At 46.2% G+C, this 12,100-nt stretch overlaps 1 protein-coding gene across 4 annotated transcripts in view; it reads left to right on the top strand.

Moving 5' to 3' along the window:
* The window catches only part of Dip2b (DIP2 acetate--CoA ligase B (putative)), a 183,371-nt gene that overhangs the window by 116,287 nt on the left and 54,984 nt on the right, over positions 1-12,100 (top strand). For 3 of the 4 annotated variants that reach the window (XM_029469544.2, XM_029469542.2, XM_085831723.1), the window contains 6 exons: positions 530-652; positions 2,679-2,876; positions 3,386-3,477; positions 5,916-6,026; positions 7,582-7,705; positions 8,280-8,389. In XM_029469544.2, the coding sequence (XP_029325404.1) occupies positions 530-652; positions 2,679-2,876; positions 3,386-3,477; positions 5,916-6,026; positions 7,582-7,705; positions 8,280-8,389 (758 nt within the window). The remainder of the gene's footprint in view (positions 1-529; positions 653-2,678; positions 2,877-3,385; positions 3,478-5,915; positions 6,027-7,581; positions 7,706-8,279; positions 8,390-12,100) is intronic. The other variant, XM_029469543.2, reaches the window with a different exon arrangement.

Below are 12,100 nucleotides of genomic sequence, written 5' to 3'. Positions count from 1 at the left end.
GAAGGGGGAGCCTAGGGAGCCTTTCCACTGTATGCTCGGCACAGCACTCATCTGCCTTCTGTTTGCCATGTGTAGATTGGGTCCCTTTTGGATAGAATGATACTGGCCAAAGACCAGGCTCCATTAAGTAAAGTCTTAAGTGAGGAGAGGGAAAGAAGAGCAGGAAAGAAAACTCATGAAGTTTCAGTGCACAGGCATCTGTACCTTAAATGTTTCATTGATAAGAAAAAGTTAATAGTTATTTTCTTTATTTGTAAAGATTTGTTTATTTTATGCGTATGAATACACTGTTGCTCTATTCAGACATACCAGAAGAGGGCATCAGATCCCATTACAGATGGTTGTGAGCCACCATGTGGTTGCTGGGAATTGAACTCAGGACCTCTGGAAAAGCAGTCGGTGTTCTTAACCACTGCGCCATCTCTCCAGCCCAGTAGTTTTTTCTGAAAGAGTTTACTTTAATTGAGGGAATAAATATCTTTATCAAGCTGAATACATTTTAATCACATTTACCACTTTTCCTTTACAGGTGTTCCTGTCAATAGCAGAGTGTCCACGAAAATCCAGCAGCTTCTCAACACTCTGAAACGCCCCAAAAGACCCCCCTTAAAGGAGTTCTTTGTGGATGACTCGGAAGAAATTGTGGAAGGTAGTAGTAAAAGGGCCAGAAGCACGCACACACGCACGCGCGCACGCTTCAGAAGTCAGCACTGTTGTGTCTGAAAGGGCTTCATGTCACTGTGCCATGCCCCCCAGAATCATTTACCTGTTAGGTCTCAGGCAGAGGGGTTGGGGAGATGGGCAGAGAGGACTGGAGCTTAGAGCTGTCCTTTTGTTGTTCTGAGGCGTACGCTGTGATCACAGCAGAATAGTAATGGATTTGGTGTGTCGGAGACTAGTTCTACTCATTGTAAATAGACCTCTTTGACTGTCGGTCCTTTAAGGATCGCCAGTGTCTGTGGAAGCGTGACGGAGTACCTGGGAGCCTCATGGGAATACTCCTGCCTGCCATAGTACAGGCACTGCGGAGACGGCACAGTTTATTAAAGAGGAACTCCTGGGTGTTCCTTATACAGTTAGACTCACTTTAAAAACCTTAATGTTACATACAAAGTAAGGAGTGAGACAAATATTAAGTCACTAGAATGGATCAAGAGAAATGGATCCAGGGAGAGATCATTTCGCTTTGTGAACAAGCAGGATGCAGAAACATGAAGAGTGCATGGTTTTTATTGTCATCTAGATTTAAGTGTGTGTGTGTGTGCGCGCGCGCGCGCGTGTGTGTGCGCGCGCGCGCGCGTGTGCGTGCGTGCGTGTGCAGGTCGTGAAAAGGGGGCACTTGAAAGAGAGGAGAAGGAAATCTTAACAGAGGTGGGGACCAGAGAGAAATGTGACAGAAAAGCAGAGTGTGGACTGTTAGCCAGAGGGGAGCAGGGGCGGGTAGAGCTGCATGAGAACAAAGTGCAATGATACGGACAAGGAAAGTGCTGTTAGGAACCCACTGCTTTGTGTGCTGACTCTAAAAAGAGTCAAACATTGGAAGTGAATCCCTGCGAATCCACCATGGTAGTAAGTTACAAAGAACAATTTTTTCCTTATTTTTAGTTGTCTATACTGATTTATTTTATGTATATGGGTGTTTTGCCTACATGCACGTATGTGTATCGCTTCATGCCTTGTGCCCACAGAGGCTAGAATAGGGTGTCAGGTCTTCTGGACCTGGTCAGTCGGGAATTACAGACTGACGAGCTGACATGTGGATGCTCTGACTTGAACCTGGGTCATCTGGAAGAGCAGTTGTCCTCTTAACCACGGAGACAGCTGGCCCACATGCACTCAGAGCATGTACACAGCAAAACCAGGACATGGGAAGTTCTGGAGAGAGAAGTGTCACCAACTGGAGAGAAGTGACTGAGCTGAAGTGTTACTCCTTACTGTTGTCTGTGTGCACTCTGTAGCTGTGTGTGCAGGATTGGCTTCTCAGTGTCTGCTGAGATGAGAGTCCTGCCTGTCGTGTCCATGGCAGACCTTGGACCTGAGATTGCTCTTGCCTCCCTGACTCTGAGACTGAGCTTGGCTACCACACCTGCTTGTTCATGTTCTCAGTCTGTGCACATATGGTACACATTAAATACTCCACTTTTTAGTCTAATTTATGTCTAAATTTCCTTCAGTGAGGATGTACAAGTTAAGGCTGAGCATGGTGGGAGAGAACCATGTGGATCTCTGTGAGTTCAAGGCCATCCTGATCTACATAGCGAATTCCAGGCAAACCAAGCTACATAATGAAATCCTGCCTCAAAAACAAAACAAACAATACCAACAACCAACAAAAGAAATGTAGGACTTAAAGAATTCTTTGAATAATGTATATTCACTGTAGAAAAATCTACGGTGTAGAAATGAGTATAGAACCTTCCCTCAGATTGTTAGGTAAGTGTTCCTCTCTGTCCCTCACAATGGAGCTCAGCTGACTCTGATAAGCAGCCTTTATATTTGGGCACTCCCAGCAGTGGGAGTAGCAGCCACCCTCCCCCGGAAGCTCTGATCTGTGAGAGCCCTAGTTGTCCTGTCTCAATGTGAGAAGAAACCAGAGACTGAGGAAGAAGTTGTGTCAGAGGTTAGAGTTATGTTAGAGCCCCATGAACTTACTCTGTCTTCTTGCTTGTTTGCCACAGTACCTCAGCCAGATCCCAACCAGCCAAAGCCTGAAGGCCGCCAGATGACCCCAGTGAAAGGAGAGCCCCTGGGCGTCATCTGTAACTGGCCACCTGCACTGGAATCTGCCCTGCAGCGCTGGGGCTCTACCCAAGCCAAGTGCCCCTGCCTGACTGGGCTGGATGTGACGGGGAAACCAGTCTACACCCTCACATACGGTGGGTCTCAGTTCCCCACTGCACTAAGATTTCCTGAGTATCATGGGTAGTGTATTTCTTGTTATTTCTCAGTTGCAAATGGCTCAGTTATTTAATTGAAGTGAGCCATATATCAGTGACCTTTGGCCTCAATTCCAGTACTCACGAGACACAAGATCTCTGAGTTTGAGGCTAGCCCAGTCTACAGAGTAAGTTTTAGGACAGCCAGGGCTATATAGTGAGACCCTGCTGCAAGTAAGCAAAAAAGAAAAGGAAAGGGAAGGGAAGGAAGGAAGAAAGAAAGAGAACGTGGAGTATCATGTCAGGCAGGGGGATGTTGCTTGTTTCAGGGCATGGGTGACTTTGAAATGGCTGCGAAGCTGCTTGGGGAGGACTTGCTGGGTTGGGGGGAGTGGAGCTAACTCAGCACAGCGGCTCGTGACAGCGAGCCTTTCAGCCGCCTGAACCTAACGCTCTCTGACTGAAGCAGGCCTATAATTTTTTTTCTGCCTGTTGTTTTCTTTTCCCAGGAAAGTTGTGGAGCAGAAGTTTAAAGTTGGCTTACACACTGCTTAATAAACTGGGAACAAAAAATGAACCTGTGTTAAAACCTGGAGACAGGGTAATTTGTTTTCGATTTGTCTTGTTTGGAAAGATGGTGTCTATTTATTTCTGGTATATTTGTACTCTGGGCTTCCGATATTTAGTGGTAAGATTTACATAACATTTTAAATGCGTACTTATTTGTTTTATGTGTGTTGCCTGCATGGGTATCTATACCACATGCATGATCGGTGCCTAAGTCTGTCAGAAAAGGGCACCAGATTCCATGACCTAGAGTGACAAATGGCCGGAAGCTTCCCTGTGAGCCCTGGCCCTCCTCTGTAAGAGCAGCGAGTCTGTTTATCCACCAAGCTTCATTTAGTACCAACCTAGCTCTTATTCTTGCACAATAAAGACAGAGCCCCAACAGTCTAGTTTAGGACCAAGCACTCTGCGTGTGTTCAGATGCTGTGGGACTCATTCTAGAGCTGCTTATTGGTAAACTGAGGTCAGAAAAGGGGAAATTACATCTTTTCGAAAATGAATACTTTGATGTTGACTCAAATCTTTGTCTTTATAAAACTGGCTCATGAAATTGTTCAAAGCAGCTTCTAGCCATTTCACATCGAAAGGAAAGGCAATTTTTATTACACTGTAAAACCAAATTGATAATGTTTCATTTAGTTCTTAATTGGAAGTATCATTATATTTTTTTAATTTTTGAAGGTTTTTTCCTGTTTATAATATACTGAATATGATTACTGTCTACCATTCAACATTACTGTTTATTTTTAATTTGTAGGATGAAATACCAGCTACTACACAACAGTTTTATGATTAACTTATTTATAGATCTTTTTGTTTGTGTGGGGGTGAGCACTTACGGACTCCTCAGACTACTCTCAGGAATTGGTCCTAGTTTCCATTCTGGCAGCTGACCCAGGCCCTCAGGCTTGTAGGACAAACACTTCTGTACTCTGAGCCATCTTACCTGCCCTTGCTATCTTCTTAGTGGGCTGAAGATCACAGAATCTCTTAAGCTAACCTTTAAAAAATATTTTTCACATTTATTTATTTGTGTGTGTGTGTGTGTGTATGTGTGTATGTGTGTATATATGGGTGTTCATGAAGAAGTCACAAAATCATGTGGGAGCTGTCTCTCTTCTCATAGTCCCAGGAATTAACCTCAGGTCATCAGGCTTGGAAGCAAGCACCTTTCTCTATTGAGCCATCTATGGATCCTCAGCTAGCCCTTTAGAGACGCTTTTACATTGTGCCAGAAATAGATAAAGGGTGGCACTGACTTATAGAAACTCACTGAGCGTTTCCCAGGGCTCACTGCACCTATGTAGGCGATGCTTTGTCAACCCCAGTGTCAGGATGGCCATTTGTGAGTAGTAATGAAGTGGCTATAGAAGTCCTCTGTGGGATCAGTCAGTTTTAGATCTCTAGGACAGTGTAAATGTTTAGACTGGACTCAACTTTGGAGTGGGTTTAAAGAAATCCATTGCAGATGGAGAGGAAACAAGAACCCAGTGATGAGGGGTTGGAGGAAAGGTTCAGTGGTGAAAGCCTTGCTGTCTGGGCCTCACCAGCTGAGTTCGATCCCTGGAACTCACGGAGGAGACGTGAAAGTTGTCCTCTAGACACACGTGCACTGTGGCACACTCCCTGCACTCACACACACATCATACTGTGTGTGTGATAATAGATAAAAGAATCCAGCAATATGGTTAGATTTCACCTGTTTGTCTGCGAATGTCCTAGCCGTAGCAAGCCACAGTGACTGTGAGATGCTTGTATCCTGAGCCTGGTAGGGTAGCTGTGGTACCCCACAACTCAGCAGATGGAGTCACAGACCTGAGCACAGAGGGCTTCTGATGTCTCCCTCTCTTATCTCTTGTTAGCAAGTAGGTGTTTCTGCAGTTGTTCTTGTGTTGCCAGGGCCTTCCTGCTAGGACACTGCATGTGGAGTGAGGAGGATCAGTGCCGTGCTCCCAGAGTGCTGGCTGAGTAGGGAACGCTCCCTCCCTCGCAGGTGCTCCCTGACAGCTGATGCTCAGCTCTAACCTGCTCTCTGTCTTGATGTCCACATTGAAGGCATGAGCCCTGCACTAAGGTCAACTGCCTTACCCTTCCTAAGTTATAAAATATGGGAGCTGTTTATTACTGAGCCACAAGTAAGAGTCAATGAAACACTTCACCATAATGATAAGGAATTGCTGTGTTTTTATTTATCCAGTTTGGCTTGGCTTTTTGGTGTTATTGGGGATTGCAAACAGAGCCTTATGTGAGGCAGATGCTCTCTGAGCTACATCCCCAGTCCCCAGGATGTGCAGTGTAATCATGGGGATGATATTGTGCGTGCTGCTCTTACCAGACCTTTCTCCTTCTCAGTCACTTAATTTCCTTCAGAGCACATAATCATTAGATTGTTCCATTTCTTCTGTTCACACACAGTGTTCTGCGTACATAGAGCTAGTCAGTCAGTGTGTTAAATGTCTCTGTGAATTTTAGGTTGCCCTGGTTTACCCCAACAATGACCCTGTCATGTTTATGGTGGCCTTTTATGGATGTCTCCTGGCAGAAGTGATTCCAGTACCCATAGAAGTACCCCTGACCAGAAAGGTAAGTGCGCTGTGTTAGCTGTCCTTCCCTGCGACACAGTAGGTCCTGCGCTGACTCAAGTGACAGTAGAAGCAATATTATTGCCTGGTGGTGGTGGTGCATGCATCTTATTTTATATAATATACTCAACTTTACTTTCCGAACCTATGAACGTTATCAAAGATTATGTATGTGTGAGTGTCATGCAGATAATGTATTTCATCTATGGAAGAATTTTTATAACATTGTTTCTCGTTTTAAAATTTGCGGGAGGCATATACTTGAGTGTGCAGTGGTTACCATTCATAGAGTACCATTCCTTCAGAACTTACTTTATCAAGGGATTCCTCTAAAGGGGTCACATAGGGCTGGTGAGATGGCTCAGTGGGTAAGAGCACCCGACTGCTCTTCCGAAGGTCCAGAGTTCAAATCCCAGCAACCACATGGTGGCTCACAACCATCCGTAATGAGATCTGATGCCCTCTTCTGGTGTGTCTGAAGACAGCTACAGTGTACTTACATATAATAAATAAATAAATCTTTAAAAAAAAAAGGGGGTCACATAACCCAGAGCAGGCAGCTTGGGAGGATGGTGTGGTGGTGCTCACTGGCTCTGCCAGGAGAGTTGTGCTTGGACCATGTCAGCCACAACAGGAAGGTCACAGCACAGTTCCACCTTAGGGTAAATGGCTTCTCCTGAGCTCTTCACACTGGCTGTTGCATGCTGTTTATTGCTGGGAATTGGTGTTAGAGACCAATATGGTGGAGAATGTTGATTGATTAATTGATTTTAATATTTACTTATTTAATGTATATGCGTACACTGTATCTGTCTTCAGACACACCAGAAGAGGGCATCAGATCCCATTACAGATGGTTGTGAGCCACCATGTGGTTGCTGGGATTTGAACTCAGGACCTCTGGAAAAGTAGTCAGTGCTCTTAACTGCTGAGCCATCTCTCCAGACCCTGAGAATGTTGCTTTATATGAAAGCATTGTTGTAAACAATAAGAAAGAATTGGTGACGTTGCTGATGTTTTAGCTGATGGGGTAGAGCATCTGTATTACAGGGAAGCTCAGCTCTCCTTAGGTTGACTAAACCTGGCTTCCTAACAATACTTTGCAGGATTGCACATAAATACTTCAGAGTTTGTCTTTGGTTGCTTTTTGCTGCTGCTTAAGACTAAAATCTATTTCCTTTAAAAGAACATGCAGATTTGGTGTAATTGTCTGGAAATATGTCCATTTGCATTTTGTTTCTGTTGTTCTGGCCTGACTTGGCTTGCTCTCTGACTAAGAGAAGGAAACCATATCACGATTCCTTTCAGTTGCCTAGAGAGAGCATCAGAGATGGTTACATTGGCCAGTAGGGTGCACGGTGAACAATGTCAGCTTAAAGCAGTGTTTGGTTGGACTTAAACATTGTAGAAATTGTTTGGAGCCTGTTGTCCTGAGCTGTGCCATTTGGCACAGTGGGTAGTGCTGGAGCATCTTTGGGTGTGGGTTCAGAGCCTGGTGTTCTCACAGTCGCTCACGATCACACCCTGACTGTGCTCATTATTTGTTTTCTCCACAGGATGCCGGAGGTCAGCAGATTGGCTTCTTGCTAGGGAGCTGTGGGATTGCCTTAGCTCTCACCAGCGAAATTTGTCTGAAAGGCTTGCCAAAAACCCAGAATGGAGAAATTGTACAGTTTAAAGGTGAGTAATAGTCATAACCAGATACCAACTGAAAGTCAAAACTGAGCTTTCGTCAGGATTTTACTGCAGTAACAACTACAGGCTTCGTGTGTGTTTTCCCCTCTGTCATTTGAGATGGCTACCGTGGTTATCCCCACTTGTCAGGTAGGAAATTGAGAAAAAGAGCCCTCAAATCCCAGCTAATAAATAGCAAAGCAGTAAATTGTACCAAGTCTGTCTGATTCCATAGTCACATTCTTACATTTGTTTGCTGTCTGGAAAGGGGAGCTGGGAGTCTGTACATTAAAGCTAAACCCTCTGTGCAGGACAGACAGCAGGGCACAGGCTCCGAGGGCTTCCACTGACAAATTAGTCACCCTGTGTTGAGGAATGTCAAGGCCTGCTTAGCATACGGAATGAATGCTCTCTTCAAAGAAGCTGTGACTGGTGACTTATCACTAAAATATAAAAATTTGTAATTATTTTATGGATGGTGGGAGAGTCTTAATGCCCTCTCTTGCATTTAAGATAACGAGTTCAGTGTGAGATCCTTCAGTGGCTTAGGCGGCTGGTTTTCACTCTGGGTTTGATTTAGGTTGGCCTCGCCTCAAGTGGGTTGTGACAGATTCTAAGTACCTCTCGAAGCCGCCCAAAGACTGGCAGCCGCACATATCACCTGCGGGCACGGAACCGGCATACATTGAGGTAAGTTGAGGCAGCGGGACCCTGGCTTCCTTTGCTATCAGGTGCAGGGTTAATGAGTGCTCGGGGATTTGCTTGTTCTGCAGAGTTTCCGGTTTTAACCCTGTGAATGTCTTGTAATGGGCCGTCTGTAAAATCTATGTGTTTGAGGCAGAGTTGGCGTTTATGAACAGAGATTTGGAGCCTAGGGTTAAGGGGGAAAGTGGAACCCAGGGGGAAAGTGCGACACAGCCAAGGGCGTAGATGTAGTCTTAGAGGAGTCATCGTGCCAGTCACCGACACTGTGACCTCAGTCAGGAGAAGGATGAGGACACTGAACATGCAGAACGAGGGGAAGTAGCTGTGCTGGAAGAGTGAGTCCAACAGACGGAAAATAAAGATCTAAAAAACCAAATAACCGCCAGGCAGTGGTGGCGCACGCCTTTAATCCCAGCACTTGGGAGACAGAGGCAGGCAGATCTCTGAGTTCAAAGCCAGTCTGGTCTACAGAGTGAGTTCCAGGACAGCCAGGGCTACACAGAGAAACCCTGTCTCAAAACAAACAAACAAACAAACAAAACCCAAATAACTGAACGAAAGGCTTGGGGTTGGCAGGGAGCATGGGGCTTGACTGACAGCAGAGCCTTCACCCTGAGTCTGTACAGCTTTAAATTCTTTAAATTATTTTTCTTTTCTGATTTGTTTAGTTCCAGTAACACCCAGAGATTTGAGCTTTTTTGTTAATTTTATGTTTTATTTTCCTCATCTTTATTAGTGATTTGGTTTTATTATAGGATTAACTTTGTCACGCTGTGCAGTGCATTTTGATGACTCAGCGTCTTTCCTGACTTCCCAGACTTACTCCACCCACACTTCCTTGTGTCTTTGTTTCAATTTTAAACTGTCAGGCTCCATGTGTGCTTGGTGTTGGGCCTTCTCTGGAATGTGGCTGCTCTGGGGTAGCTTAGGGCACACCTCTCAGGAGATGGGCTCTTTTTCACAGTGCCATCAGCTGCCAGTAGCTCTCAGCTTGGGGGCTGGGACTTAATGGCCACCTTGCCTGTGCATGCTGGGATGTTGTCTGGCTTGAGTGGGGAGCAGCACTTGTCATGCTGTCCTGACTGCTGTGAGTTCGTATGGCAACTGCCCTGCTGTGCTCAGAGAATGTTTCCCATGGAGTCATCCACTAGCTCTGATTCTTAAGCTTGCCACCACCCCACCCCCTCTGCAGTCACCTCCAAGTCTTGGGAGGAGGGTGTAAAGTAGAGGGGCCATTAGGGCGAGTATTCTGCATCCCTCTTTCTCTGAGCCCAGACCAGGCATCAGTCTGTGTCAATCACCAGGTGCTGCCAAAGATGAGAGTTGACACACCAGATTTCAACTGTCAATCCTGCTCTGTGGGGTCAAGGAGATGGCTTAGTGGGTAAATGGGCTTGCCACCAAGTCTGAGGGGCCTAAGTTCTAGTCCCAGAACTCACATTTAGAAGGAAACAGCTGACTCTCACAAGTTGTCTTCTAACCTCCTCATGTGGATCATGGCATGTATGCCCCTCCAATAAATATACACTGTAAAGAAAAATCTGAGCCGGGCGTGGTGGCGCACGCCTTTAATCCCAGCACTCGGGAGGCAGAGGCAGGCGGATTTCTGAGTTCGAGGCCAGCCTGGTCTACAAAGTGGGTTCCAGGACAGCCAGAGCTATACAGAGAAACCAAAAAAAAAAAAGAAAAATCTGTGTTGTGGACAAGGAGGCTGAAGTACCCACTGTGGTCACCGGGGCAAGGCCATGTGACAGACACTCTGTATCTCTGAGCCCTTCCGACCCTTCACCTCTGCAGCCTCCTGAGACTTGCTCACCAGCTATCTGCTGAATTAAGGAGCAAGCACATCCATTGACTTTTAGAAAGGTTTGGGGTGCAATGCGGATGAAAGCTCTTGTAATTACATGCAGAGGTAAGACCTGAAACAGCTTTCACCACTGAAGAGGAGGAGGCACATGATGCTGACTTCAGAGAGGGGAGATGTGGGAGGGGTGCTGAGTATATTTGAAAGACAGCCAAGCAAACAGGAAGTTAAAGCGCGTGAGCACCATTCAGTGATGAGCCTCAGTCTCATGTCTCAGTACGGACGCAGTGCATCACTCAAGTCCTGGGAACTAGCTGCTGGTTCCCTGGACTGCTGCTTTCCCATCTTAGTGACCGGTCTGTGGTGGGGACACTCTGGCCTCAGGCAGAGTTCCCTTGTTCTACATATACTGTGGAGCTGCACCCTGCTATTCCGGGCCTGCCTGCTTAAGAGCTTCATGTTACCACAGTGTTCTCCTGATGAGGTGGAAACTATTAAGGGGTTGTCAGCCAGAGGGAAGTAAGAATGACTTTATTATACAAAAAGATTTCTCTAGCCCCCTCTGGGTGGCTCAGCAGGTGGGCACCTGCCACTGAAGCCCAACTAGTTTGAACACAAAACTCACATAAAAGTGGAAGGAGAGAACCGGCTCTGCAGACGTGTCCTCCAATCTCCACAAGTGTATTGTGGTGTGTACATGTGCTCTCCCCATGTCATAATACAAATAATAACATAGTTTAAGAAGAAAAGATTTATTTAGATTGGCACAGTTCTAATGGGAGCACCAGGTTTTAGGCTTTGTTTTGCTTTGTTTTTCCCTCTCTACATTTTATGTGTATAAGTGTTTTACCTGAGTGCCCATAAGTGGACCATGCTCGTACAGTGTCCCCGAGGCCAAAAGATGGTATCAGATCCACTGGAGCTGGAGTTCTGGTCTGTAGTGAGGGCCAAGTGGGTGCTGGAATATAAACCGGGTCCTCTGTAAGAGCAGCCAGTGCTCTTCTCCAGCCTGGCCTCCTTAACAAGTGACTGGCGTGAACTGAATGAAGAAGCTTGTAGAATGGCTAAGAGAGGAGTAGGTAGAGCTGAAGGGAGGGAGGAAGCAGGGTCGGCCAAATTCGCCAGCTGAATAGAGAGAGAAGGCAAGAAACACTCGTATTCCTGGTTTGGCACCTAGATAAGTGACTGAGTCCTTCAGTTAAATAGAAGATACAGACAGACTCAAGCATCATGCGGTGCATGCCTTTAGTCCTAGTGCTCAGGAAGCAAAGGCAAGTGGATCTCCATGAATTCAAGGCCAGCTGGACTACAGAATGAATTCCAGGACAGCCAGGGCTACATAGTAAGACCCTGTCTAAAACAGAAAGGAAGGAAATACAGAGTTCTCATAGGTGCTGGGATGGATAGAGTGTTGGCAGCATGCTGTCCTGTGGCTGGAGGCCCTCCAACAGGATGCCTGGGGCAGGCGCTAGTTATCAAGGGGTGCAACACCCCGATGGCAGGAAGGTAGGAAGGAGGCAGAAATCTTCAGGAGTGCCAGCATCTAAGGCTATGTCAGAGATGATTCTGGGTAAGATGAGTCTCTGAGGCACAAGTTGCAGACAAGCCTGGGCTCCATACTGAGACCTTGTCTCAGAGAAGGAGAAAAACAACTGAGAGATGGATCGCCCGAGCACTGAGAGGGAGAGACCAGGAGACACAGAAGCTAAGGGTGTCGGTGGTAAGTTACCTTCTGGATCTGACGTCAGAAAGGCCGATGAGCTCCATAAAAACAACTTGGAAGGAACACTGAGGATAAAAACAAAGTGGAACTGTTTGTAGGCGAGCATAGGGCCTGCTACTAACTGAGGTGCCAGGTCTTTCTGGCTTTAGAATTTCTGTGGTCCTAAGGG

This window comes from Mus caroli, unplaced genomic scaffold, assembly GCF_978045245.1.
Source record: "Mus caroli unplaced genomic scaffold, Mus_caroli_1 scaffold_16, whole genome shotgun sequence".
Taxonomy (NCBI): domain Eukaryota; kingdom Metazoa; phylum Chordata; class Mammalia; order Rodentia; family Muridae; genus Mus; species Mus caroli.
Note: the sequence above shows the minus strand (reverse complement) of the source record. Positions and strands in the feature narration are given on the sequence as shown.